Source organism: Pavona decussata, unplaced genomic scaffold (assembly GCF_977016875.1).
Source record: "Pavona decussata unplaced genomic scaffold, jaPavDecu1.1 SCAFFOLD_72, whole genome shotgun sequence".
Classification (NCBI taxonomy): Eukaryota; Metazoa; Cnidaria; class Anthozoa; order Scleractinia; family Agariciidae; genus Pavona; species Pavona decussata.
Window position 1 is genome coordinate 5209862 of NW_028145491.1, and position 27607 is coordinate 5237468.

General features: G+C 40.0%; 1 protein-coding gene across 1 annotated transcript; it reads right to left on the minus strand.

The window, feature by feature from the left end:
* Nucleotides 1–454: 454 nt before the first annotated feature.
* On the minus strand, nucleotides 455–3692 carry LOC146477122 (uncharacterized). Its single transcript, XM_085114001.1, has 3 exons — nucleotides 3431–3692; nucleotides 2258–3151; nucleotides 455–1941 (listed from the first exon to the last, which is right to left on the minus strand). The coding sequence occupies exons 1-3, from the start codon at nucleotides 3690–3692 to the stop codon at nucleotides 455–457; spliced, it is 2643 nt and encodes an 880-aa protein (XP_084970127.1).
* Nucleotides 3693–27607: the final 23915 nt, after the last annotated feature.

Sequence of the window (27607 nt, forward strand, 5' to 3'; positions counted from 1 at the left end):
TTCCTTCTTGATTTCCGGATCCTCATCTTGGGTCTCGTGTAAGGGTTCTGGGAAAGTAAGCCAGAAACGTTCATCTTTCCACAGGAATCCAGGACCGCTGAACCACCGAATGTTGATGTATTTATGATTTACGCAACAGCTAAGGCCAATTACTGCGGACCCGGGATATACGGAATATACGCACAAAGACCAGACCACAACACCGGGAACTACGTCCCCTACTCTTTGCGAACAGTGAGTGGGTTCTTTAACGTCCCACAGAGTTATTTACAAACAAGGTTTGTGAGACGGGGCCTACGGTTTATCGTCCTTATCCGAGAAGACTAGATCACTTCATGACCAAAATTGCCATCGTTGTCCTGGGCAGTCCTCCTTAAAGCAAAACTCGTGACGCTAGGCGAAGAGGTGCTACCAAAAAGATGAACCTCCATTCTATACTCGACTGGTTGCAGTCTCACATCGTCATCGGGCCACCACAAAAATCCCTTGGGTCAACTCTCACTTGATGAAACATGGCCTTGATATCTGAGACAAGGGCAATCGATTCTTGATGAAATCTGTTGAGGACACCAGACAGGTTGTTGGTGAAATCAGGACCGTGTAACAGCTGATCATTCAAAGACATTCCTTGAAACTTTGCCGCACAGTCGAACACCACTCTCAGCTTATCTGGTTTGTGGGGGTGGAAAACTGCATGATGCGAAAGATACCATACAGGCTTGCCAGTGGGGTGGAGTTCCTCATGAGGCACCCAATGGGCGTACCCCTCGGTGATGTATTCGTTGATCGTCCCCTTGTACCTTTGAAAGAATTCTTCATTGCGCAGAAACCGTTTCTTCAAAAACTGCAACCTCTGCTCGGCCGCCAATCGATTGTTTGGAAGATAAGGTAGCTGATTTCTCCAAGGAAGGGCTACTTGGTAATGACAAGAGACGATCTTAACTGAATCCTCCATCGTTTTTAGTGCCTTCTGATCCTCTACGGACATAGCCACTTTAGAACTGCATAACGCATCAACAAAATCTGTCCTCCAAAACTTTTTTAACTGCTGCAATAAAGCCTCATCATGATCACCTCTACCGCTCTCCAGATGTACAAAGTTCACATTGAAATTGGAATCTCCACCAAGCCTCTCAACAGGTCCCATCAAAGTCCAACCAAGTAACGATCGAACAGCTACAGGTTGTCCTCTTGCACCACGTCTCTCTTCCAACACCCGAAACGCCTCTGGAGAATTGCATACAATGAGCAACCTAACATCTTTGCCTTGGATCTCTGGAAGCTCAATGTCGCTCAGATGAGGCCATCCTTTCACATCTTCAGGCACTGGAATACTTCGACTTGAGATATTTAAGCAATCAACGGACCACACTCTCGGTATTTCCGATGTTGAAGCACCATCCAAAGAACTAACGGTAAGCTTCAGCTCCAAGCGGGACTTAGCACTGTCATTCTTCTCTTTTGTGGTCAGGAAGAAATCTCGCCGTTCACCCTGAGGACCTAACTCCTTCACCAGCTCAGAATCACAGAGAGAAACATCTGATCCATTATCCAGGAGAGCGTACCTTTCTAGCATACGACCAGACAAACTGTCACGTACTTTGACCGGAAGAACTCTGAGGCGTATTCTCTTCTCGGTTGACTGGCAACGGTTGTTTTGGTTTCTTTGATTTCTTGCACGGGCCCCAATTGCATAACTCTGAGTAGCATGACCTCCACCAGAAATTGCATGACCTTGGATATCACGATGTGTACCGGAAGCTGAACCAATGCCAGTCGTGTGACTCTGCGTGACACGATCTTCACCGGAAGTTATATCAGCCCCAGTTGCGTGACTCAGGAAATCGCAGTATCGTCCGGAAGTTGTACCAGCTCTAATGGCGTGACGCTGGGTGACACCATCACCACCGGAAGTTGCACCGATTGTCAGTGTGACTCTGGCTAACACGATCTTCAACTAAGCGCGCACGAAGTACTCCTTCACGAAAGTGATTGAGGTAAATGTTGCGGTTCGCAGACAGCTCCGTAGGGGGGTGGATCACCGTCATATGCTTCCTGTTACAACCTGCGACGTAACAGGCACTCTTTTGCAGGCATCCCCTGGCTATGTGTCCCATCTTGAAGCAATTGTCACACAATCTGTGTTCTCGCTAAGTGTTTATGTGATCGGCATACGATTTTCTTTTGAACTCCTCACAGTTCCATAACTGATGTAGGCCTGCACGTACAACGCACTTCCCGGACCCAACACCAATACCTTGGTTTACAGCAGAACGGCTGTTATCATTAAATGCACTACTCTTCATGTTGGAGGAAACAGGCTTGACTGAGCCCCCTTGAGCCCCGAATGTTGTTCCCCTTGATGAGCTGCTGGGCTTGTTAGTCTTTTTGGTCTTCTCTCTGTTATCAGCAACGATGTTTCCAAATACAGTATCATTCACTGCTCGGGCTCTCTTGGACACAAACTCGGAGATGTGGTGAATTTTAGGTCTCAACCCCGACTCTTGCAAACTATCAGCAACCTCTAGCCACTTGATTCTAAGATGAAACGGAAGTCTTTCCACGATGCTTCTCAGGTTGTCGGCGCTATTGATCTTGTTCAGGTATCCAAAGGATTCCAACACGTTTTGACAGTCTCTTAATTGATCCGCAAAGGTCAGTAAACCACGCTGGTCGTAAGGCTTTAATGGAGGATCTCGGACTACCCTATTGAGGTGCCCTGTAGCAATCTTGTATGGATGTCCAAAACGTTCCTCAAGCAACACTCTAGCTGTCTGATATCCAACAGCAGGGTCCAAAGCCGAACAGCTGCTAATGGCGTCCTTTGCAGTCCCTGTGCAGAACTGCAACAAATACGAGAGACGCTTGCTATCATCCGATGTGTTTCCTGCGATGCTGTTCTCAAACGAGCGAAAAAAATTCCAGTAATCAAGTGGATTTCTGTCAAACTTGCTAATGTCAGGTTTTGGTAAGCAGAATCCTTGTTTAATCATGGACGCCATTGACTGGAAGGTCTTCTGTTGAAGTCCAATCATTTGTTGCTGCTGATGCAATAATTGTTTAAGGTTTTCACGGTAATACTGGTTTCCACGGTCAAGGCTAGCATTAGGCTCATCGTAAGCAGGTTCACGCTTCCATTGAGAAACAGGATCTAAATCGGAACGTGCGTGTTACGTGTTCGTCTCAACTCTCAATGACAAAGGCACGTGTGTAAGTGCAGACTTTGCCTTAAAACCGGTGTCCTTGAAAATAGCAGTTCACGGGTCGTCGCCCTTGGCTCATGGAACATCGGATGTCGGGTGTGGATTAAAGGAATACGCAAAATGATCCTTGTAACCTTCTCCTTCCTCTAAAATTTGCAATCTAAGACGCGCTTGTTCGATTTTATTTTCGACCTCCAATAACTACTCCTCGCTCTGTACTACCTCACGTCTTTGCTGCAAATCGAATTTCTTCTTGAGTTGCTGCATTTTTAAGTCAGCAAGAGCCTCTTCTACCTTGGCCTCTTTGACCTTCACCGTTAAACGCAAAATTCCTTTGGAAACCGAACTCGGCGATTTTCTGAACACCGAAGAGGAGCCATACTGGCTGGGCTGAATCATTTGCATCCACCAAAGGCAACCTCTGAGAGGCATCAAGCCACTTCTGAACGCGCTTCTAGGCGCAACACTGATCAAAATGGGTGCAGCCATGGACAATGCTGAGAAGCTCTTTTTCTATGTGTGCATAGTTCTTCTCAGTGTTCGATAATGCTCTTGAGCTGAAGGCTACAGGCTGGTCTTCCTGCATGATCGTAGCACCAAGGCCAGATTCTGAGGCGTCACACTGTAGGGTGACTTAGTTTTTGTCATCAAAGTATCTGAGGACAGGTTCCTTTGTGATCAACTGCTTAACTTGAGTTAGCACGTTCACATGTTTGTGATCCCAATGCCACTCCACATCTCTGTCTAGAAGATGTCTCAATGGTTCAGTCACATCCGAAAGGTTGGGAAGAAACTTGGTAGGATATGTGATCATGCCAAGCAGTCTTTGCAGAGACTGTTTCTCAGTAGGGGTAGGCATCTCCAAAATGGCCTTGACCTTGTTCAGATCTGGTTTTAAACCATCTGGGGTCAGCAAATGCCCAATGTACGGTACTTGCTTTCTCAACTGCAACTTCTTTGGTTGAGCTTAATGTTATTCTCACGGCATCTCTCGAGGAGTGCAATTAAGTTCTTGTCATGATCTTCAACTGCACTTTCATAGGTATCACCTTCACCCACGCACAGAATGTCTTCAATACCGTTGAGATTCTGGAGACTTTCATGAATTCATCGCTGGTACTCTTCTGGTGCTGTCTTGATACCAAACGGAAGGCAGAGCCAACGGTAATGACCGAATGGCGTATTGAAGGTCGTGAGATATGCCGACTGGCTTTCTAACTGTACTTGCCAAAACCCGTTCTTGACATCCAACACAGAGAATACTCTGGCCTTGCTTAGCCTGGTTGCCACTTCTTCAATGGTTGGGAGTGGATAATGAGATCTCTGGAGTGCCTTGTTTAAATCTTGTGGGTCAATACAGATTCTAAGCTTGTTTGGCTTGTTGACTAACACTAAACTGGACACCCACTTGGTAGGCTCTGTAACAGGCGTGATGATCTCTTCACTGACTAGCTTGTCTAGTTCTTCTTTCAAGCGGTCTCTCAGGGCTACAGGGACCTTTCTAGGAAAGTGAACAACTGGTCAGATGGTTTGATTGACTTCTAGCTGACACAGACCTTCCATGCACCCAAGGCCTTTAAATACATCACTGTATTCATTTAGAATTCGCTCTTCTGTTAGAGCACTATGGTTGGGCTGGCACTGGACATTCACAGAGTTCACTGTAGGAATGTCATTAACCATCACCTTGATGAAATTCAGTTCTTGACATGTTTCAGCACCCAACAGTGGTCTGACATCATCGTCAACAATAAAGAAATCAACACTTTTGCTCACCTCACCTTTGGTAGTATGTCTGAGAGTAGACTTTCCAAGTGGAGACATAGTAGACCCATTGTACATCTTGAGTGTTGCTGATGTTCTTTTCAAATACAGATCCTGGGCATTTCCCATGATGCTTGAAAATTCTTTAAGGGGTAGCAAAGTACAGGTTGTTCCACGATAAAGCTGAAAAGTCACATCCTTAGAGTGTCGTTTACTGTCACAGTTGTAAATAGCTGTTTGGGACAGGACTTTGCATTTTCAGCAGCAGTGATAAGGTGAGTAATCCCATCAATCGTGTACTCTTCAAGCAAACTTCGGTCAAAATCATCAACATAATGCAAATTCTGATGAACACCTGACCTGTCATACAGCATCTTGCCTCCTCTGCACTTCACAGCAAAATGATTGTTCCGACCACATTTCGTACACTGATGTGATCATCGATCACAATTAAAAAAGTTGCTACACGAACTTGATCCTCGTTTCTGAAAATTCTAGTAGCCAGTTTGTAATTTGTCCACTTTTATTTAAATCGTTTCCAGTTCTGCAAAGAATTTCCTTTTGACAGCTGCAAAGGATCCGGTGGATTCAACAATTGGCATCCCGCCATTTCTGACAACGTGGTTTTGATTTACGTCAACAGTAAACTCCAGCTCTTGACTTCACTTCTGACACCATGTGACGATCCTCAAGCTTGAAAGACCCGGTAAACTCAATAAAAAAACCTTTAATAAGGACTACGTGTCAGACATGGCTTACAACATGAAGGACGTATGCGAAGCGTCCATTTCTGAGGCTGCAATACAATAAGTCCAGGGAATAACAATAATCAACTGGGTACTTCATTAATATTGTCACAGTGGGGTAAGTACACTACACCTTTCAAAGTAGAAACCAGCCAGTGGGCAGTTGTTTCTTGGAGTTTTTTAATAAGTATTCTGTTTGAGATGTACATCCTCCTGCTTCTTGATTTGCAAGAGTTAGACAGCGTCTTCCTCAGTATCCAAATGTGGTGATCCTGCCACTGAGGGTTTGGAAAGCCAGCTTAAAATTTCTCTTTCCACTAATTTATTGCAAACCGATAGTCCTTCCATGACTAAACCAAATTATCGTCTATTACGAAATCTGACAAAGTTTTTCGTTGCTTGTTTGGAAGGCAGCTTTGAGGTTTCTTTTTTGTCTACCCCTTCGACTTGTTACCGACATCTTGCTTTTCGTTTAACTGACTTTCACAGTTCTCTCCTGATTGAGGGTCTGGCTCATTCTGTGTATTACTTTTCTTTTCTTCATTGACGTATCAAATGGTTGAATAGCTGGAAGGATTACAAATTGAAGCTGTTATAGTCCTTCACTGTTAGTTGGAAGAAAGTGTTGACAATGATTTATTTACAAAGGAAAACTTTTTTGTCGGTGAAATGGTGGATATGGGGATCATTTTGACAGTAACGCAAAAATTGAAAGGCTGAAACAGTGCATTTGACATGAACATTTTAACGTGCACTTTCAAGTTAATGCCTTTCTCGCTATCCAAGGATAACTGGCTCAGTAAAACATCATTACATGAGACTGTTTTACTCAGGATTATATTTGAATGTATTATATGACATGTCAAGTGTTGTGATAAGGAAGTCATCTTATACAATGCCATTCTTATATGCCTTAACTTCAGCAAAGGTCTTTTTGCCAAATGCCAAATGCCATTCACAGAATTAAAAGGGTCTTGGTGAAACGAAGATAAAGATGACAGATGTGGAGGGCAGATGGTGGATTAATTTTTTGTTCAAAAACTTAGGATGCTTATACTGTTGAATTTATTAATTGTCACCTTCCAAGAAACATTTTGGTTATATATTTTAATTTAATTTATATCTTATCAGTCATGAAGCGACAATGCCTTAAAATGCGGAAACGCGTACGTTAATACAATCACTGTCCGGTCAAGAAACATGGTCCCATTATGACCATTTATGGGGTAGTCAGATTAACTGGAAAATGACTGTATGACCTTTTGTTAGACGTAAAGATTATAAAATGTGCCGATCTCTCCAGGGTCAATTTTGAAGCAAACAGAAGAGTTTTTTTTAGCATGAGATCAACAAACTAAACTTGTCTCAGTCTCAATTTTGGCTAGAACCAATTTTTTTTCTACTTTGCCGACAGTTTTTAAGGACTTGCAAATAGCTCCTCTTTTGCCATTTGTGGCAAGTCACATCTTTAGTTGGGCAGTTATTTGTGCATGACCTGGAGATTTTCAACATGGATCACAGTGGTTTGAAGGGGGATGAGTTGATTTGACTTTACTTTGACTTCATTGAATTTGTTGCAACTAATACATAGAAAATTAAAATAATAAAAAAACAATATCCTAAGCGTCAGCAACTGGAGGATAAAACAGGATGATGTCTCAATTGATATTCAGCCCCCAACAAAAAGTATTTAAAATTTTAACAAAATAGAAGTATCAATGATGACAACAAAATCGTCTTCTATTCCTCTTCAAAACGATAACAAATCTCCTTGTTCAAACATGATAATTTTTCTGGAAAACCTTGACATATAGCAATCAAGTTTTCTACTAATTGTATCCAGATCTCCTGCGGCCAACCTAGACTAATTTTCAACATTCTCCCCACCCATTGGTCGAAAGACCAATGCAGGAATGTTCAGTTTCAGAAAACATGGTCCTCTACAGTCACTTCCTTTTCACTTCAAAAATGTGTTGCTCATACTTCTTTGCACTCAACTGGAACCAGATGTTGCACTGGTCTTCTGAGCTCGGTCAAATGGTTTTGGTTTCCCGAGACAGTCACCACTGCTCCACCGGTTTTGCCATCTTGTCCTTTGAAAATCTCCTTCTCATGACCCAATTTCCACGTACTCCTTGGGGATCTCTCCTCTTTCACAATTACATCATGAACTTAGCTCGACTCAGGAATGTGGGTCCCCGCTGCTTAGGTAAATTTTTTACCTTAATCTCAGTATTAGTTGTAACAGGAACCACTCTAATAAAGTTGTAAAGGATGACAGATTTTTAAAAGACTTCATTGAAATTAATTTTGGCGTGACATGTATAAACTTCGTCATAATAGATAAATATCCAGAAGCAAGAACGAACAACATAAATGATTCAATTTAGAAACTTCAAAAAACATTTATTGGAGTACAATTTACAAGGTTAAGCATTACCCTATTATATATGGCAAAAATGTGGCATAAAATATCTCATGGGCAATTCATCAGTTAACTCCATAAATTTACCTTGTATGCAGCATCCAAATCCAACTTGTTTTTGCCTAATTTTTTCTGGCATTTTAAAACAGAACGTTTCTCACTTTTTAAAATGTTACTCGATAACTGGAAAAATTCCACGGCATTACATTTTCATTAAGACCCCGTCCACATGTATCCGGGTATTTTTTGCATCCGTAACTTTTTCTTTCCGGATACGGCTATCGTCACATCCGGCGAATTCACAAGCAAATTAGGAAATTTTTCGAATCCGCTCTGCAGAGTGGAAATTTTTGAATCCGATAACATTGTTCCGGATTCAAAAATATTCTGATACGTGTGGACAGGGTCTAAAAAAATGCAAAAAACCGTATGCGAAAAATTAGTGTCCCACACTGTTCGCTTTGTTAATTTTTTTGTTTTAATTTTTGAATTAAAATGCAACAACCTTGCATCAAAAAAATTACCTCAAAGTTTATTCTAATTGAAAACGAATTCAGTGAGCTGTGGCCTAGATACAGCGTTCTCCGACAAAGCCAGATTCTTCAACACTGAGCGTTTAAATCTGCCTTCTGACAGACAAATTCCATCAATCTACCGAATGAATATACATCGCTGGCAGCTGATGCGGTTGCTTGGCCACAGACGATTTCAGGAGCAATGTGCGGGTAGGATTGTCGATAAATATTCTGCTCCGATTTTGACAGCGTCTTCTTTGGCTCCGGCGAGTCGATCTTCGTACTTTTGCCAAAGTCCATGATGACTGCATTGTACTGCCTGCCATCCCCTCTCTCTAACACCACATTGTTCGCTTTTAGGTCATTGTGTAAATACCCTTTGCAGTGAATGTGCTGTAGTGCTTCAGTGATGTTGTCCAAAACATTCATCCACTCGTCGCTGCCCAGTTTCTTCTTTGAAGTGGCCCGCCACACTGTTAAGCTGTGTTCTTTGATTCCGAGAAACTGTAGAACAACACCATAGGGAATTGTTTTAGTTTGGATGCCAAACAAAAATGATTATCTGTGGTGGTCCCCTAAATTGGCAATAACGTTTGCCTCGTGCAAGACCTCGCTTTTCAGCTTCTTGTCTTCTCGCCCGTTACGGCCACGAAACTCTTTAACTACCACCATCCAATTCTTCTATTGGGCAAGTTGGCGCACTTCAAAAGTTCCCAAACCAATAATATTGTCTTTCCCAAGGGTTTAATGCTCTTCGGATCAATTTCCAGGAAAAACCTCTCACTCTCTGCAGCTTTGAGTCTCTTGTCTTGCGCATTTTTGCTTTGTGCTTCTTCCATTTTCTCTGTTCTACAGTGGTTGCTGTACAATTTCCAACCAAATGTAGCGCCTTCGAAGCTCGGATTCCACTGCACTTCGCTTCAGCGTCCTCGTGGTTCTCATCCTCTCCTTGTTGGGATTTCTTAGCTGGTGGTTCTGGGATTTGATCTATCTCCATTTTGTCAGCCTTCTCCACTGTACAGTTCTTCACGAGATGGTCTTGGTTTTGGTTACGCGTTTCATTCTGCTCTCTCTTTCTTTCCGCCCTTCGTCGTTTCTGCTGTTTCCTCAGATTTTTAAAATAGAGCCGTCTATTCCTCTCTCCTTTATCTTCATCCGCCATCGTGCACAAGCATCTCTCTAGTCTAAGAGACATAAGCGTCAGTTAAAATTAACTGTGGCTTGCAGCACTTCCTGTTTCAAAAACGTAGTGCTGTGATTGGATAATTGAAGGAACAATACCAGTATTTGCGTAAAAAAAGTGGCTCCATACAAGACACACTGATAATTGTGATAAGAAATTCACTACTACAACTGCGTTGCTGAACCACAGAAAATCGAGGCATCACTCCACGAGGCGAGTGAAACAACTGCCATTTTACGATGGGGAAACCGTAATATCGGTGCCAAATTCATACATAGGATCACTGAGTGTGATGCTTTTTCGCGATTACAAGTTGTGGCTATCTGGTGTAGCTGAAAGTATGACATGGACTTTACACCCTAAAGTATCAGGTAAGTGAAGATCGTTTATGAAATGACCCTCTATGACAATGCTTTTTTAATAACATTTTGTCAAATTTTTAATCAAGCAGACTGTCCCTGATTCAAACACACGAATGTGACTCATCAAAGCGTCACGCCATCTTGTTTCGCTTCTTATTAATTCCTACATTTAGGTAGTCCTAGCAAAGATCTTCTGGTCTCTTTCGCCTTCTGTAAATCGTCGCCCTTCGAGGACCATTTCGGAAAGGGATGACACGAGAGGCACAAAGTGCCGAAAAAGAGTTATTGTTATGAAAGCTGGTTGATGAGCCCTCCTACGACTTTCCTCTATGATTTTTTCAGAAGTGCGAAAAGACAACCCAATTCTTTAATCATGATGATCGGCCACGTAATTGTATTAATTACTTATTTTAAATGGTCATTTCAGACCAAACGTCCGCTACAAACTTGTATAAGCCCAGGCTTCGGGCTTAAAAGGAGGATTATACGGTATGACAAAAAACTTTAACGCAAGATGTCAAAGATTGCCCCAAAAAAATCCTAATAATAGCTATCCCCGCCTTTAATTTGCTTTGCATTTTTTCTTTAGTGTATTGAACGCAGTCGATTTTTTCAACAGGAAAGTGGATGAAGGTCAAACGATTCGAGGGCCCTGCAGACTTTCTGAAACTGATGTTAACCCATCTGACCAGTGCTTTTGTAAACAAAGTTAGCGAACGCCCTCACTGGAGACCTCCAGTATGGAAAAGGACTGCGAGACAAATTTCCTGGAAGTGCTTTGAGATGGAAGAGGTTAATGCTGTCTTTCAGAGCAGTTTGACACCTTTAGTCATCAACAAGTCTTTCAGTGGAGAGCAAGAAGTGGCAGATATGGGATTGCTGAGTGTAGCCTTAGCCATTGCCCTGACAAATGCAAAGGAAAGGAAAAGCAATTACAATAATGCAAGTCAACAGCTGACATGCCGGGCATGTTTGGTAGTGGGCGTAGGAGAAGGAAGGGCCACACATGAGTTTGAGGTAATTTGGTGGCCAGATATGTACTCGAATCAGCAGCGGGGGAAAAATCACCCTTTGTTATTATGTGGGAAAGGTTATGTTTAAAAATTGAACACATAACAGCAAGCAATTTTACGTAAAATTAACGTAGCAGACTGATTCAAGCATATTGTCGGCGATTTATTTTTATGTAATACTATACATGTAAATGTTTATTAGACCTACTTAGGTCAGTGGCCTCAGAGTAAGATCCTCTTGACTTTGAACACTTATTTAGTCCGCAATTATAAAAGAGGTCTACAGCACATGTTTTACATTGGTCACATATTTCAAAGGCAAAGTTCACAGTTTCTTAGTAATAGCTCTGTCTCTAGAAATGATTCATGCTTTATGAGTTAAAGTATAACTATTATTAGTATTGCTTTTCATGCAAAATTGTTGTATGCAACTTAATTCCGGCTGTCTTCTAACTACTATCAAAATATATAAACTAATATCATATCTATAATTAGGAAGAAATGATTAAACAAAGGCAAATTATACTCTGTGTTACCCAAGTCAGTATTCCTTTCACGCGAAAATCAACACAGGAAAAAATCCCCAATTCCCAAGATTGGTAAAAAGTTGTTTTCTTCTTGGTAAATCATCTAATTCCCAAAGAAAATCCCAAACTTGGTAAAATTGAGCATTCCCAATTTGATTTATTCTTGGGAAGTTGATGTTACCTAGATTCTTCCCAAGAAAAAAGGATATTGGTAAGTATTGTGTAACAAGAAAATACCACTTTATTTACCAACTGCAAAATTTCAACCGGCCTCAGGAACCATCTGAATTCCCAATCTTAGTGTTGGGAAATCAGACAATTCCCAAGTTTAAAAACTTGGTTAAATGATCATTCCCAATTTAATTTGTTCTTGGAAATCTCATATTACCAAGGTTTTTCCCAAGAAAAAAGGAGGTTATTGCAAGTTACATCATACTAAGAAAATACCTACAACTAGAGAAACCCATGAACATACCAATCTTAGCAAAGCCGGGAATTACCAATAACATTTCAGTCCTTGGTAATATGTGATAAAAAATTACCATCGTTTTATCAAGTAGGAATTACATTGTAACTTGATTATCCTTGTGTTCATACTAGGAAAATACCAAACAGCAACAATCAAGTCTTTCTTGGGAACGTAAAGAACGATTAACGAGTAAAAAATAATGAGAGACTAATAAAGAAATGAAACTGAAAAGATGAGTTTAATTTCTGCCAGTCGACAATTTAACACAACTGTATAACATACATAGGTCCGGAGACAAGGATATGCCATGATTGTAGTTAACACTATAATTATGTACTAACCTTTCCGATTCACCTACAGAAATAGTCAGTGCTTTTCAAGGACTTGACGCATTAGTTTGTAATAACCAAATTAACCTTGTTAAACTTGTGGGCATTACTCCCGGTACAAGAACATAAATTTGCTGTGGTACACATCTTCTAGAAAAGACATCAAATATATGAAAACTTGCACCAGGTTGCCATCTAGCATGCATTTCTCTTTAAAATGTAAAAATGGTTTTTTTAAACAAACTTTTTTCTACAACTTTGTGGCAAATATTATTAGAATACAACTTTACAGTTTTACTAAATACATATAAATCTGTTTAATATATGTTTTGTTTTGTGATGAAAAGCACTGAAAAACCCTTTTAGCCAAAACAACTGTAAGTTTACAAAAGGTTACAAATACAATGTCCCTGTGTATGAAATGTACACTGTCCTAGACATAGTAGAATCTCATTGTACAGAAATACTATCCCTGTGTAGGCAGTAAAAATGGGCATCATCTTTCAATACTACTCATTTTTTAAGGAGTAGTTCTTTAGCAAGGATTATAATCAGCTCACTCTTGTCCTTTCCTTTGAAATGTTTGATTTTCATTTCATGGCACAAAGGAGTAAGATGTTCTTCTTTCTTGATTTCTTTGATGTACCCCTTCTTAAAGTAGGCTAACAGTATTGTCTCTGCTGTGCTCCAGGGGACTGTCGTTGCACCATCTGTAAATTAAGTTTTGGGAACTAGGGTAAATATTCACAAACTAGAAAAAGTTTGCATTTTGGTACATGTGTGAAACGTTCAAACCAAAAAGGCAAAAACCAACAAAGAATTATGTACAAAAAACGACAGTGCCTCTTTATTACTTTTCAAAGTGACAAGATGGGTTTTTTAGACTAACTTAATTTCGACACTCCATAAATTTGTCCAAGATAATAACTGGGTGACCTATAAAAGGGTAATGGTGCGAGAACTGTATTGAATAATCGTTCTAGATTACCCAGGGTGCATGGTACACGATAATAATAAATAGACTTAGCGGTAATCCTATTGCTGGACAGTACGCTACTCTCAAGTGCAAAACTACTACCTTTTAGAAATCCTTTTTAGGAGGCCGTCCCACGTGTGAATTGTCCTGGATAACAAAACTAGAAAATTTCCCTACCAGCAACCTTCACACTTTTCCCACTCTGTTGTATCAGCACTATTCTCAAGCTTTAGGAAGATTAAGCAACAAGGACCGCTATGGCAACGAGAACATCTTTTAAGAAGGTAATGTAAAATTGCTCTGTTTCAAACTTTGTTGCATTTACTCTAATGTGCTTAGTTTGTTACATTTGTAAATCGGGCAAATTACCGAAAAATTTACTTCATAAGGATAGTATTTGAGCTGGGGTAAAAGAAGAATATTTCATGAAGTTTTTGTCTTTTCTTCTTTTGGGGGGAACATTTTGTAAACACTGTAATATTAAAAGCTAATAAAACAAAATAAATTACCAGGTAGTTGATGTTCATTATCAAGGGCATCAGAATTACTATCATCTGTGGTATCTGGGGTCAGCTTATCTTGATCAGAAGTCATCTTTCCCTTTCCACGAGATCCACTTGTTTTGCTTTGTGAAGCCTCCAAAGAACGGTCACCATCACTTCCCTCTTCACCACAAATGTTTTTCTCTCCAGACTGTTTATCACTGTCATCAGTGGAGCTTGATTCCTTTGCACATACCAAATAAATAAACTTTGAATGTTACAATGGCCTGACAATAAATGATACTGTAAATCATATCTTTTAAATGGAGCAATTTTTGACAGGCATTTTAAGACAGGAATTTCTTATGACAGCTGGAAACACATTTTGATATCCTCAGGGTCAAGTTCAAAACTGCAAAATGGCATCAGTGGTATTCATCATTATTTTGAAGTCATAAGCTGCTGCATAGCTGTAGCCTTCCCGCACCATTCTCCTTCTCTCATCTAAAATTGCTCTTATGCATCGCCTGAGTTCCTCTACAATGCAAAAGACAAGAGGTTTGAAAGAAAACAAATGCCACACCAAAGTTTAAAACCAAATTTTGCTTCATCTTAGGACTGGAAATTGGAGTAACAAAATTAAATTTCTATAAACTCAATTCGATTTTGAGACAGCAATACGACTTTATATTGACGGCTAGTTAGCCCAATACGGAATATATTTTCTCCTAACGCCGTCAATATAAAGTCGTATTGCCGTCTCAAAATCGAATTTAGCTTTTTATCGCGATACTGACATTTTGTTGGAGAGAGTAAACGGATAAAGTACAAATCGTGCACTGATTGAAAGATAAATTCTTACCTCAGTTAAACTGTAGCCGTGCGCGGAATTTTTTTCTCGGGGTGGGTTATTTGAATTTTTGGCTTTAATTTTTACGTCAAAACGAAGAAAATGCAAAAATTTACAGTCTATAATGCACCTACCATTGATGAATAGACGAGATAGTAGGTTTGAACATTTTACCAGCAAATGTTATTGAAAATTTGTCACCGCCGAGACAAAAACAGCAACATGAAAACAGTGATGAATAAACCTCACAAGCAGAAGCAAGAATAAAAAGAGCAACCATACTAGTACCCAAAAACGAAAACAGAGCATTGTTATCATAGCTTAGATGCCGTGGAGATTTAGAAATTTGAAAGAAACCAAGCGGCGAAGAATACTGTAAAAATTACCGAGTCTGTCCTTTGGCGCTACGACAAGAAGATCAAATTGACAAACCTGAGCCATGAAAGAGAACGCAGCAGCGCTCTTGGAGCAATTTTTTCTAGAGATAAGAGACATCAGAAAAGAAACAGATCCTTTTGCTTTGAAAGTGCCATAATTAATTGGAATTTAAGCTCATTGTTATTTATTGTGGCCACTTTCACACTCAAGAAAGTTCTCTTCATTGAATTTTTAATCACTCTTTTTCGCTTACCTTCAAGAAAAAAGTTGTATCCGCTCTACCATGGTACATGTTCACCATGAAAAAAAATATTACAAGTGGTCCTTGAACAGTGTCAGAAGCTTTGTAAACTCAAATGTGAAGAAATAAACAACACCATCTAACGTCGCATGTTCACAGAAGTAAAATTTTGATCTGTGCGCGCCAAACCCATTTAAGTGCCGTGCTGTCATGCTTACATGACAGTTTTTGAGCCAATCAGAAACCGTCATTTTGAGACGGCAATACGACTTTATATTGATGTCTCAGCGCAATGGGAAGATTCCCCAGGATCGCGGTAATGAGTAATAAGAAGTAGGCCTGTATAGGCATTATCGTTTAGTATTATTCACTTTAGCTTTTAGTTTAGAGAGGAATACTTCCTGCTTTTGCCTACAAGACTCTTGATGAATTCCTACCTTCATCATAGCCAATCTCAGGTTTTAACAGATCTTTGCAGCTTTGTACCAGGTCCTCAAATTGCTTTTTGGCCTTACATTGCCTCTGATGATAGGAATTTTATTCCCTGGAAATGCAGACACAGTTTTACGGTGGACCTGCCTCCTTCTGCAGACAAGAAAGTACCATAAGATCTTGTAATCTTATCAGCTGGCTTTTATTACTTGTAACAAAAGCATTTATTTAAATGTTCAATTATGATTAAACCTAAATCAGCAATCTTTTTATGTCGTTTATTTATGAATTGTTTAATAAAGGTTACAAAATAGTTTTGCTCAAATTTTGATTTTTGCCTCATACATGTAGGAAGGGTTAGAGTGTGATCTTCAGAAACGAGCAAAAGAAAATGAAAAAGAGGGAATGTTAGTAGAAAAATGAGGGTTTAAGGTATCCGAAATTTAACCAGAATGCACTACATACATTACCTGCATGTGAGACACTCCTGAAGGTATCTGTTAACCTTCATTGACTTTATTAGAATGTCAACAAACAAATCTGATTAGAATTACAAATCTTCTTTCAGCTCACTCATTCACCTTAAACTGTGGCATATACTTGCTATTGTACAAGTCAAGGCACAAAAGAGTTGGTATAGCCCCAGCTTTAAGTACATGTATGTCAGGAAAAACGGATGGGCTTTAAATTAGTACCTTCGAAGTAAGTCATCCTTTTCTTGTGGCGACAGGTAAAGGGCAGCTTTCTTTGATCTCGATTTAGGAACTTTTGGCACTTTAATTTCCTTACAATTGCCTTAAGACAAAAAATTACCTTTTACTTTTGCTCATACTTATTATTCTTACCTTGGGTCAGTGACCCTACAAAATGATACTTATTAAGCCATATGTTTTCCTGAGATGATCATTTTTTGTGAAATGAGATTGATTCGCTAAGACTGTTAGTGAGAAAAATTGTGATCAAGCAAGATTTGAAAAGAAACTGCATTAACCATACATCTGAAGAATTGCTCCTCTGAGCACAAATGACCCATGCAACATCACAAAGACAAAGTGAATGTTGTTTGTAATCTCAGTGGTGACTTACCAACCAAATAAGCAATCTTCCTTTTTAATAATTTCTGATCTCCAACTGTTTGCACCTCACAGGCACTGAGTTCGCTGTCTGACAGCCCCTCTTTAAGGCACATCCCGTCTATTTTCTGCTCTAAAGAAAATGCCAGTAAAATAGATTTTAATTTTCCTTTATTCCTTCCAAGTTTTTATCGAGTACTCAAGCGTGAGGGAGCTCATAATGACATCAAGTAGTTACTACAACAAGGAATTACCTAAAATGATCTAAAATAAATCCCAAATATTCTAAAATGATCTAAATGAAGTGAAACCAAGATAAAATTAAAGAATTACAGAGCTGAGTACTTACCAAAAAGGCTGATACCAGGAAGCTACTGTGAATTACCGGAAAGACCGAAGAAGACTCGAAAAGTGTCGATGGTTGCACGTAAGCCGATTCTATGACAAAGTTGCGTAAACAAACCGCGCTAGAGCGAATCTCTTTTTTGGTCGGTCCAAAAGACCCAAAAATATCGACTCTGACCATTTTTTTTCGGGTTCGTTTTCCGGTCGCACATTAAAAGCCACACGACAAGGCTAAATTCTTGTGTAAACACTGATAAAACGCTTTTGTAAACAATGTAATTAAAGGCATATACATCTGTGCATCAATTTCCTTAAATAAACATGCAGTTAACAAGTCAAGGGTAGCGCATGAATAAAAGATAACTCTGTGTCAGTTCCATATAAAATAGCTGCATCAATCAAAACCGCGTTGCTGGGTGAATCATAGAACTTCGCTTCGTACCAATCAAAACCGCGTTCCTGGGGAAAAACTAGGCACTTCGTACCAATCAAAACCACGTTGCTGAGCGAAATTTGGAACTCGCACCAATCAAAACCACATTGCTGGAGAAAAACTAGACACTTTGCATCAATCCAAGCTGCGGTTGTGATAAATTTCCTTGAAGAAGTCTCCGATAGAGGCGAAACGCGTCGGAAATTAACAAAAAGTATACAACTTTAAGAAGTCTTTCGCTGTGCTGCTCACTAGTCTTTGTTATAAAATGAAAAAAAATATTTTTGATCATTTTAGGTCATTTTAGATTAATTTTAGATCATTTTAGATCATTTTAGATCATTTAGGTCATTTTAGATCATTTTAGGTCATTCCTTGTTTTAGTAACTGCAAATGACATCATCATTTTTGGGTCAAAACTGATATGAAATCAAAAATTAAGTTTCCTCAGTCATCTCTCATTCCAGGAATTATACAAGGAAGCTAAGATCTAACTATCTCAAGGGAAGAGCAAAGCATGATCTGTTTTCTAAAGTAAAAAAACAGAAGCGATTAACTTGAAAAAGTTGGCCAAACTGTTCAATCCTGCATTTTGAAAGTCAAAGACATACAGTATAGTCTATAGTTTAGGGAGAATGGTAAAGAAAGTTAAACAAAACTAAATCATTATTTTAGGGTGCTCTTCGATTCCAGTGTGTATTGAGAGATTTGAATTAATGCCAGAAGTGGTGAAACAGCTCCTTTAAAAACTTGTAGTGTGAATTAAGGCTCAGGTAATCTTACCTTTGAAACCATGCACGAATTCTTTCAACCCTTGGGTTTCCAACTAGTGAAGTACATCATCTGTATTCCATTCTAAGAATCAAAGAGTGACTGTCTTAAAAAGCTTTTATTAATAATGTTGGAATTAATTTTATGGGAAAACATCTTTGGACATTTGACGCAAGGAAGCAATGCCATAACAGAGAGCTTTTTCGCTTGCATGGGCTGACAGCTTTTTTGAAAAACTAACATGTAAACAGATTGTTCCTTAGATGCCATGTTCAACAGAGTCAAAATTAGAAAATCGAGCGCGAACACAGCGAAGCAATATGACACGTTTACATCCTTTCTTATATGGCGGGAATTCACAAGGCCAATCAGAGTTAAGTCGTAACTTTGGGCGGCAAAAGTTGGCGTACACCAAATGGAAAGAAGCTGTGCGTAAATCAATGTGTTTATTTATTGTAAGGTTAATTTATGTTCTCATACAAAAACAGCGCACACGCCAAAATTTAGGCAATTACTAAAACTAATCTCCTACTTCAAAAAGCCATTCACCGCAACTTTCCCACTTCGTCATCTGAGTCGCTTAGAATCTCAGTATCGTATCCATCAGTCCAATCACCCACACACAGGAAAATGTCGTCATCTGTTTGCACCATGCGAAGATTTTCAACTTCAGTTGGATTTTCTCTACCACGGCAGATAAAAAATCTACTCTTTTCACGTAAAACACTCGCGATTCCACTGAGGTCGCCTCGTAATTTGCATAGTTTGTCCACGATAAATATGCAACTCGAATCTTTGAAGTGTTCCAAAGCTTTAGCGATGATAATTACTTTGAATTGTGAGAATGGAACTGGCCAGGTATCGAAGTTCACTTGCCAACCGTGAATGCAAAGAAGTTCCGACCTTACCCACACTCGCATGTTTGAAGCACAAAGTGAGGGGGATCGTTCAGGAAGCGAATACGTCCCACCACTCTGTGACCCCCTTCCGCAATATGTCACCGGTCGCTTGCAAGACTAGTTTCAGACCCGGATGTAAATATGGAAGTTGTGCAGTTGGACTGTCGGTGATCAAGTGGAAAGCTTCTGCCGTTGATTCATCGATTTCAGGAAAATATTTTAAAAGTGTTTTAGTTGATTCATCGATTTTATTTCCTCATGTCGGTGTGATACCAGAGGTTATCTACATCCACACTGCTATTGCTCCATTTATAACTGTGATGGCAAAGCTGTGTCTCGTTCAACCTACCAACACCATCGGAAAGCAGCTCAAGAATCGCAAATTTCAAGTAGCAGCGATTTGAACGAAGCCAGGGAAGAAAATGTCAGTGAAGAGGCACCTAGAGCAGCAGATTGTAATTCAGAAGCAGGTAAACGTTCTAATTTATACCGCGGCTCATGATTTACAAGCTTTTCTCGTGTTCTCCCAACATCCCGCGTGGGTGATCGCGCCGGTAAACCCATAGAAAGTGTGGTCTATTGCTTAAATAAACCCATCAAACTCACATTTCCAGCTTTTACGCGTAAACTACCAACTGGATCCCAAATTAGAATTCTGCCTACCAGGGGTCCAGTTTTCCCAGCATAACTTCATAATTGGTGGTTTGCATGTGACGTCACGGCGGCCAAGTTGGTGGCCAAGAACAAAAGCATATCTCTCCTCCGGGAAATAAACTCTATTTTCATGAAAATTGTTAGAGAAACAATATTCTTATTGTAATTCTGTTGTATTGACCCCCAACATGGCTGCCTTGTCATGTGGTTGTAAACCAAGAATACGACCCAAGATTAAATCAAAATAGAAATTTTAAAACTTTATTCAATGATGAATACCAAAGTTTCATCTCAATTAAAACTCAGCATACTAAGTTCATCCCCAAGTGGAAATTTTGATATTTGTTGCTAAGAGAATACATTAGAAATTGCTTTTGCACTTGGTACCAACTGTTTTCCAAGCAACAACACAGACAAATCACCGACAAGGAGGATGATGTTTGTGATGATAAAGAAAAAAAGAAAATCACAAGGTAAATATAACTTTCTGTCGTCAATAAAACTATTACTTTCTTCCTAGATGAAAATGGCATTGAGTAGAATTTGGAAGAAACAGAATCTTATGACAGTGATAATAGCAAGTCAAGCGAGGATTTTGCTGGTTCAGAGTTCAGGCAGTCAAAGGGAACAAAAACAGATGAAGAAACGCGGGACCAGAAAATTATTGACGCCATTTTAAATGCTTTACCTTCAAAACACCAACAAGGAGATTCAATTAAATCATTCGAGGATGGGCCAAAGACTTTGTTATTACTGACCAAAAAATGAAATGTGTGGCCAACCTCTTGGTCAGAGACTGAAGACATTCTAAGAAAGGTTGGATACGAATCTCCAAAGCAATACTACATTTGCATGAGTGAAGAACATCCAAGGGAATGGGACATTTTAGAGTCCTCCTCAGAGAAGTGTCGACACTGTGGAAAACCTGTTAACATTAACTATTATTATATGGGGCTTTCTTACAAGATTAAAAGATGGTATGGGAATCCCGAGAAACGTATTGAAATGCTTGATCACTGGAGGGAAAAGGACCACTGGTTCTATGTTATGAAAGGGGAGAAACCCAAGGTTGGCCCATAAAAAGAGAACTATTGGATGGTGTACGTTTCTCTCAGTACTCTTGTTTTTTTTGACAAGGAAGTGGAATGCTTACTGCCAACCACTTGCCCAAACTGCAGAGAATTCGGTAAAACTACTGTAATTTCAGCTTCACGTATGGCATCCCTTGATGTTCGTGAAGATGACATAGTTAACATTGTCTGTCCTAGCTGTAGAAATCTGTTCAACCATGCACCTAAATATGCAAGTGGAGATCCAAGAAACATTGTTTACATTGCACACTGGGATAGTTTTAGTCCCTTCGGTACATCTGGTGGTCATAGTACAGGTGTTATTGATGTCTAAATAGGAAACATGGGTAAAAACAAACGGAATCATTCTGATCAAGTTTATGTGGTGGAATTTGTACCCAGCTTCAAAACACCGGATGAAACCCCAGAGTTTCTGGATCCTTTCCTTACCCCTTTAGTTAATGAGATTGTAGATGGCTTCATTGATGGAATTGAAGTAAATTACTGTTCAGACTTTCCTGAATTTGATATACAGCATGGATCAGCAATTATCCGCCACATTATCATTCTTTGGACAGGGGACCACCAAGGACAGTGTGAAGTAACGAAAGTCAAACATACAGGAAAGAAAGCATGCCACCGCTGTCATGTTTGTGGTATACCATTGGAGCCCGGGTCACCTCATTATTATTATGGTAACTGTAGATATCATGCAAGACACAAGTGGCCAAGTAAAACTATGGAGGAATCAATTCTCTTCATGAAGGTAGCAGATGAAGAAGTAGGAGCAGCATGGACCAAGGCTTCAAGGGACAGCGGATTTACTGGCCTAAGCCAACTTGCTATTCTTTATGACCTTTATGGATTTGATGTACTTTTTGACTCCACCATTGATTTGATGCATAACTTACCGATGAATCCAGTCAAAAAGCATCTGCGCCGCTTACTTGACACTGGTAATGTAAATAGAGACCTCATTGAATCAAGACTTTCAAACTTTCCATGGACTCCAGAAATGAGGGCCTCCCGCTGCCCAAGTGGAATTACCTCACAACTCAGATACTGGAAAGTAGAAGACTACCAAAACTTTTGCCTCCCAGCCTCTGAAGTTATTTTGTATTACCAAATCCCTGCTAATGAATTTCAGTGTTGGAAACTGTTGGTGCAGATGGTTGCAATGGTTTTTAACTGTTGTCGAACTCATGGCTGGACTCACAAGGACATTGAACTTGGGAATTTACTTTTACCAAGATCTATTTCTGTTTTTACCAGTTATAGTATTTCCCAAAATTGGTAAATTCCCGGTTTTTTATTCGTAATTTTACGAAACCATGTATTTACCAAGTTTGGGAATTGGAGATTTTTTCCTGTGTAATGCGCTAACCTATCGGTTAAATTAAACACAGGCAAATTAATGCCCCATTGCACCGGTTAAATTAAACACAGGCAAATTAATGCCCCAGTGTATTGCTTAAATATTTAAACACAGGCAAATTATTGCCCCAGTGAATCGGTTAAATTAAACACAACCAAATAAATGACTCAGTTAATCGCTTAAATAAAACACAGGCAAATTAATGCCCCAGTGTACCGGTTAAATTAAACAAAGGCAAATTAATCCCCCAGTGTATTGCTTAATGTAAACACAACCAAATAAATGACTCAGTTAATCGCTTAAATAAAACACAGGCAAATTAATGCCCCAGTGTTTTGCTTCAACTTAAGAGAGGCAAATTAATGCCACAGTGTATTGGTTAAATGACAAAACTTTGAAGTTTTCTTTGGTGGAGTTCCAAAACCATGACTTGTCTAAATTTGGGATGTTGTCAGGCATTGGATGGCTCAGCACTAAACACCTTGCATACATACAAAGAAAGACTCCACAATCATAGTCGTTTTGCTGCTGGGGAAGGTCTGTAAGGGGGGTGTTTCACAAACGAAGACCCCAAAACCGAAGACCGAAGACCTAAGACCCCCTGATCGAAAACGGAGACCCCCTCGTCGAAAACGAAGACCCTTTCGCCTCAGCTTGGTGGAGTTTAGCGGAAGACCTAAAGACAAATCCTTTCAAGTGCCTTGGTCAGTATTGACATACACAAGACAGCATTTGTATTAAACTGCGATTTAGGGGAAATTAGGTATCATTACAAATCCTGGGAGGGGAAGGAGTGGGTTGACAATACTCGTGTTCGATATACAAAAATTTCTAGGATCGTTTGGTAAATTTCGTGAGATTCCATTGGTTAACAATTACCTTGGAAACCATGGACCAATTAGAACTCACGAAAGTTACCCACATTAATTCAGGTATTTTAGTAGTGTGAATTTCCAATTGTTTCCCTGCACTTGTCGTCCTGTCTGCTCGATATGTCCATGTTGAATCCATTGAAATTGCCGGGTGTGTGGTTTTTTTGAAAATCAGAATGTCACTTCACGATGTTCACGAGGTTTTTACCGCCGATTCTAAGTTACCAGTGCAACCCGCCGCTGAGACAGTTGTGTTAAAGAAGTCTCTTAGTGCGCTTTTCCCCCCCTTAGAAATCGTAATGCTATCATCATGGTAGGTGTCCTGTTGGTGTAAAACGCGCATCCCTGAGAAAATACCTCAGAAGGCAAATGCTAATTAAAAAGAAAATTTGATCCTTCATTGAAGTAACACTCTTTTTCTTTTATAAGAACGTTGAGGCTGAAAAGGGACTAAAAGTTAAGAACATGTTAAGAACATACCTCAGGCTGAAACATTGAGTTAATGTAAAAAAGATCAAAAATGTATAACAATTTGGTCTGTGCTGTGGTATGCACGTAGCTCAACTGTATCCAACACGGTTGAATACACGAGCAATGTAGTTTTGGAATAATTACAACACGAGTTGTAATTAGGCAAGCCAAGAGTGTACAAACTAGAAACATAAACAGATTCGTTTAATATAAGGTACGAAATCGCTGACAATCAAGACTTAGTTTTATCTGTAATATAAAATGTAAAATTATGATTAACCTTTGCTAACAAAACTACTCTTAAATTTCAAAAATAACATTAACATGCATATGATTTCCAAATGGGGCGCTTTCAGCGATCTCCATTCAAACCAGTTGAAACGGAAAAATTTGACACATTCGGGAGGTTGTGACCCTTTGTTCACCTCTTTCTAATGAGACGATGAGATCCATCTAGACTTATGGAAAGCGCCTCACTTAATGCCAAAAACTGGAACGTGCAACATACAATAGTTAGATTCAATTAAAGTTAGTAGTAGATTTAAACAGTGGCTTTGAAAAGTACCATTCGCACAAAATCGACAGTTCTTCACTACTGTGACAAACTTAGGAAACAACAACAACAAACACAACAAGAACATGAAACTCTATAAGCATTACAAAGTGAAGGTCTAATCTGGCGAAATGTCCGCCTTTAACTGTTTGAACAGCTCTTAATTAAATCATGGTGACAAAGATGCTGATGAAGCTCACACACTTAAAACTATTAGTCCTCAGGTTTTCCTTAAAGTATTCATCGTGAATTTCAGTGACGAGAGGAACAGTGAGATACAAACAATGTTTCATATATAGGCCCAAAGGACAAGGGGTCCATAATGCCTTGTCACTAAAGTTAAATTAATGAATTACATTGGCGAAATGCCTTCTCCAATTTCTCAGTGTTCATCCCGTTGAGGCATATAATAGAGCTCATTTGCTACTCCTTTGTTTATCAATTCTCAATCTCTATGATATGTCCATTTGAAACTCCCGCCTGAGAAGTTCCTTGTGTGATTCGTGCAGCTTTGGGAGCGTTTCCTCTGGAATGTGTATATACTGCGACGAGATGTACGGAAACCTGGGTTTGAGACATTTCTGAAGGTTGGCGTGATAAAATCTTGATCCTTCTTTGTTTGATGGAACTTTGTTTTTCCAATCCTCATTTACAGGAAAATACCACCTTTCTTTGTGCTCCAGAACCAAATCAAACGGGAGGTGTCTTTGGCGGTGACAGAAGTCCACATTGCAGCTTTTGCACTTCTTTGCCTCTTCAGGAAGAATGCGGACAATGAAACGATTGTCGTTGTGGTGTAATTCTGTATAGACACCATTGCTGCTTCCTTGGGGAACTTCAGTTGGTGCGCAGTGTTGTTTCAAGGGGCGAAACTTAGATTTATTTCTGCCTCCTTTCTTCCCCGCGCGCTGTTTGTCCACATTGGCTTCTGCCAGAGCGGTTTTGGAGAACCTTGCCCTTGATTTCTTGTGAACATATTTTAAGTGCATTTCTAGGCACCCTTTTAACTGAGCGACAGCAATGGAATGCTTGCAAATATTGTCAAATTTGTAGCTGGGACAATTGCACGACACGAAATTTATGTTAACGGTACACTGTACTCTACCGTTCTTGGCGCGTATTGCAGCGACTTCAAATTTGTTATTGGCCGGTTGCAAGGTTGGTTGCTCCTGGATGGCAAGTAGGTGGTTTACTAAAAGTAGGGCGTTTTCCGCGACATGCCTTGCTGTTACCAACTTGTATCCCATATTTTGCTCCAGAAATTGAGCTACATCTATGGACAACTCGGTGAATTCTTTCGCTGGTAACTGTTTTGGTACATCAGGTTCATGAATGGATTTCCAACCCAGTGCGTCTTCCACTGACATTTTATTTATGTCCGCGACGTACTTCTCCCTTTCTTCGGTTGACCAGCAAAACCATGTGTCTGTTGAGACCTCAAGGTGAGACACTAACTCTGAAAGTTCATACTCTTCGCTTATTCCAGCGATGGCCAAATGTAATTCATCCTGCTGCTTCTGGTAAATTTCTTCGAACACGGAAGTGGTGAACTCAAGCTTGGTCAAACCTTATTTTTTCTCGTTTTTACTTGAAACAACATCCTTCTTCGCTGCAGACATAACGTGATTCATGGATTCTGAAGGGTTTGTGTATGATTTGATTGGTTTGCCATCAGGACCGTCTCTCAACCCACCCTGGCGTCGAACCTTTGCAACCATGTTATTCTTCATCATCTCGTTGTTTGATTCGAGGTATGTCCAGAACTTGCATTGGTATGTGCTGTCCTTCCCAAGCACTTCTCTTTCCTCTCTTTCTAGCTCTTCCTTCGACGCATACAGTCGTCTCTTAAGGTCTTTTTTATCCTCTGCATCTAGGATCCCTTCTTCCTTTCCGTAGACTCCAAAAACCTTGTTGAGAAACTTTTTCTGGTCTTTTGCGCTGCAGATACCTATCGTCCTTAGTTTCTCTTTACAATTACCCTCAAAGTGTTTGAAGCAGCGTAGGTGTTTTGCCTTAGGCATGTCTGCACTCCAAGCATGAATCAATGCTTCTTCTCCGTCAGTCATGAAACCCCTGGCCTGATTCAGATTTTTGATGTTGGTCGCACACACTGACAAGTGAATTCGGTAATTCTCTACGGTCTTTCGATGGTGCAACATAGTAAGTCGTAAAAAAATTGGATTTTTGCCCGTCCGCCTGGATTTTAGGAATAGGTGCTTGTATACAACCGGCGTAACTTCAAAGGGGCCCATATTGAAGGTTGGATCAATGGACAGGGGGTAGCTCAGCTTTTCAGAAGTAATGAAATGAGAGATATCTGAACACATCACTTCGGTTCCTAAAACCCATGTATCAGTCGGGACATCACAATGATGCAGGACAGGAGAATTTTCTTTGTGTCTTGCATAAACTAGCAGGTCGTTGACTGGATCGTCTGCACTGTTTCTTGCAAACTTTGCATCGCTTACTTGCTTCTTTCCTCTAGGAAGAACACCTGGATTGGAAGCGTGAGTCGGACCTCCAGTAGCTTTCATGATACCACGATACACCTTGGCAATACTGCCACTATCGGTAAGGCCCTGGTGTATTTTCTCCATGGTACTTTTTGCTGTTGGGTGAAAGGGGCGCGATCGGCCTTCTTTTCGGTTTCTGTGGGGTAGAACTTGGACCTCTACGGTGTCTTCTCCCGATGCAATATGATATTGTAGGAGGCAAGCGTCATTGACAATTTTCCCATTCTTGTTGGTCAGGAGAAACATTGAACGAACAAGTGTTGGTGATGCCTTGTTTCGTTTGGAATTAATTGTTAGGTGGTACTGACTGTCACTACCTAAATTGTCTTTCTTCCTGGCGAGGATTTCAAGACTGGTATCATTTTCGCTTACATCACAAGACACTGTCCAAACACCACATCGTAACACACGGTCATAAACTCCGTTTCTGTCTGCTTTGACATCTCTCCAGTTATTTAACTTGCTGACGTTGACAAGGAAGGACATGTTTTGGCGAACGCCCAAGGGTTGTGTTGTACACATTTTGGTAAGAGGGGCTTGTCTTAATAGTATATCCACTGCTTGTTTCGTGTGGTAGCGTTGTTTTCTTCCCTATTCAAATATTGGTACCTCTTGTTTGTCGTCGAAGTACAAGGTCACCGTTGGAGATGGCCCTTAAGAAATGAACAAGAAATGTAGACTGT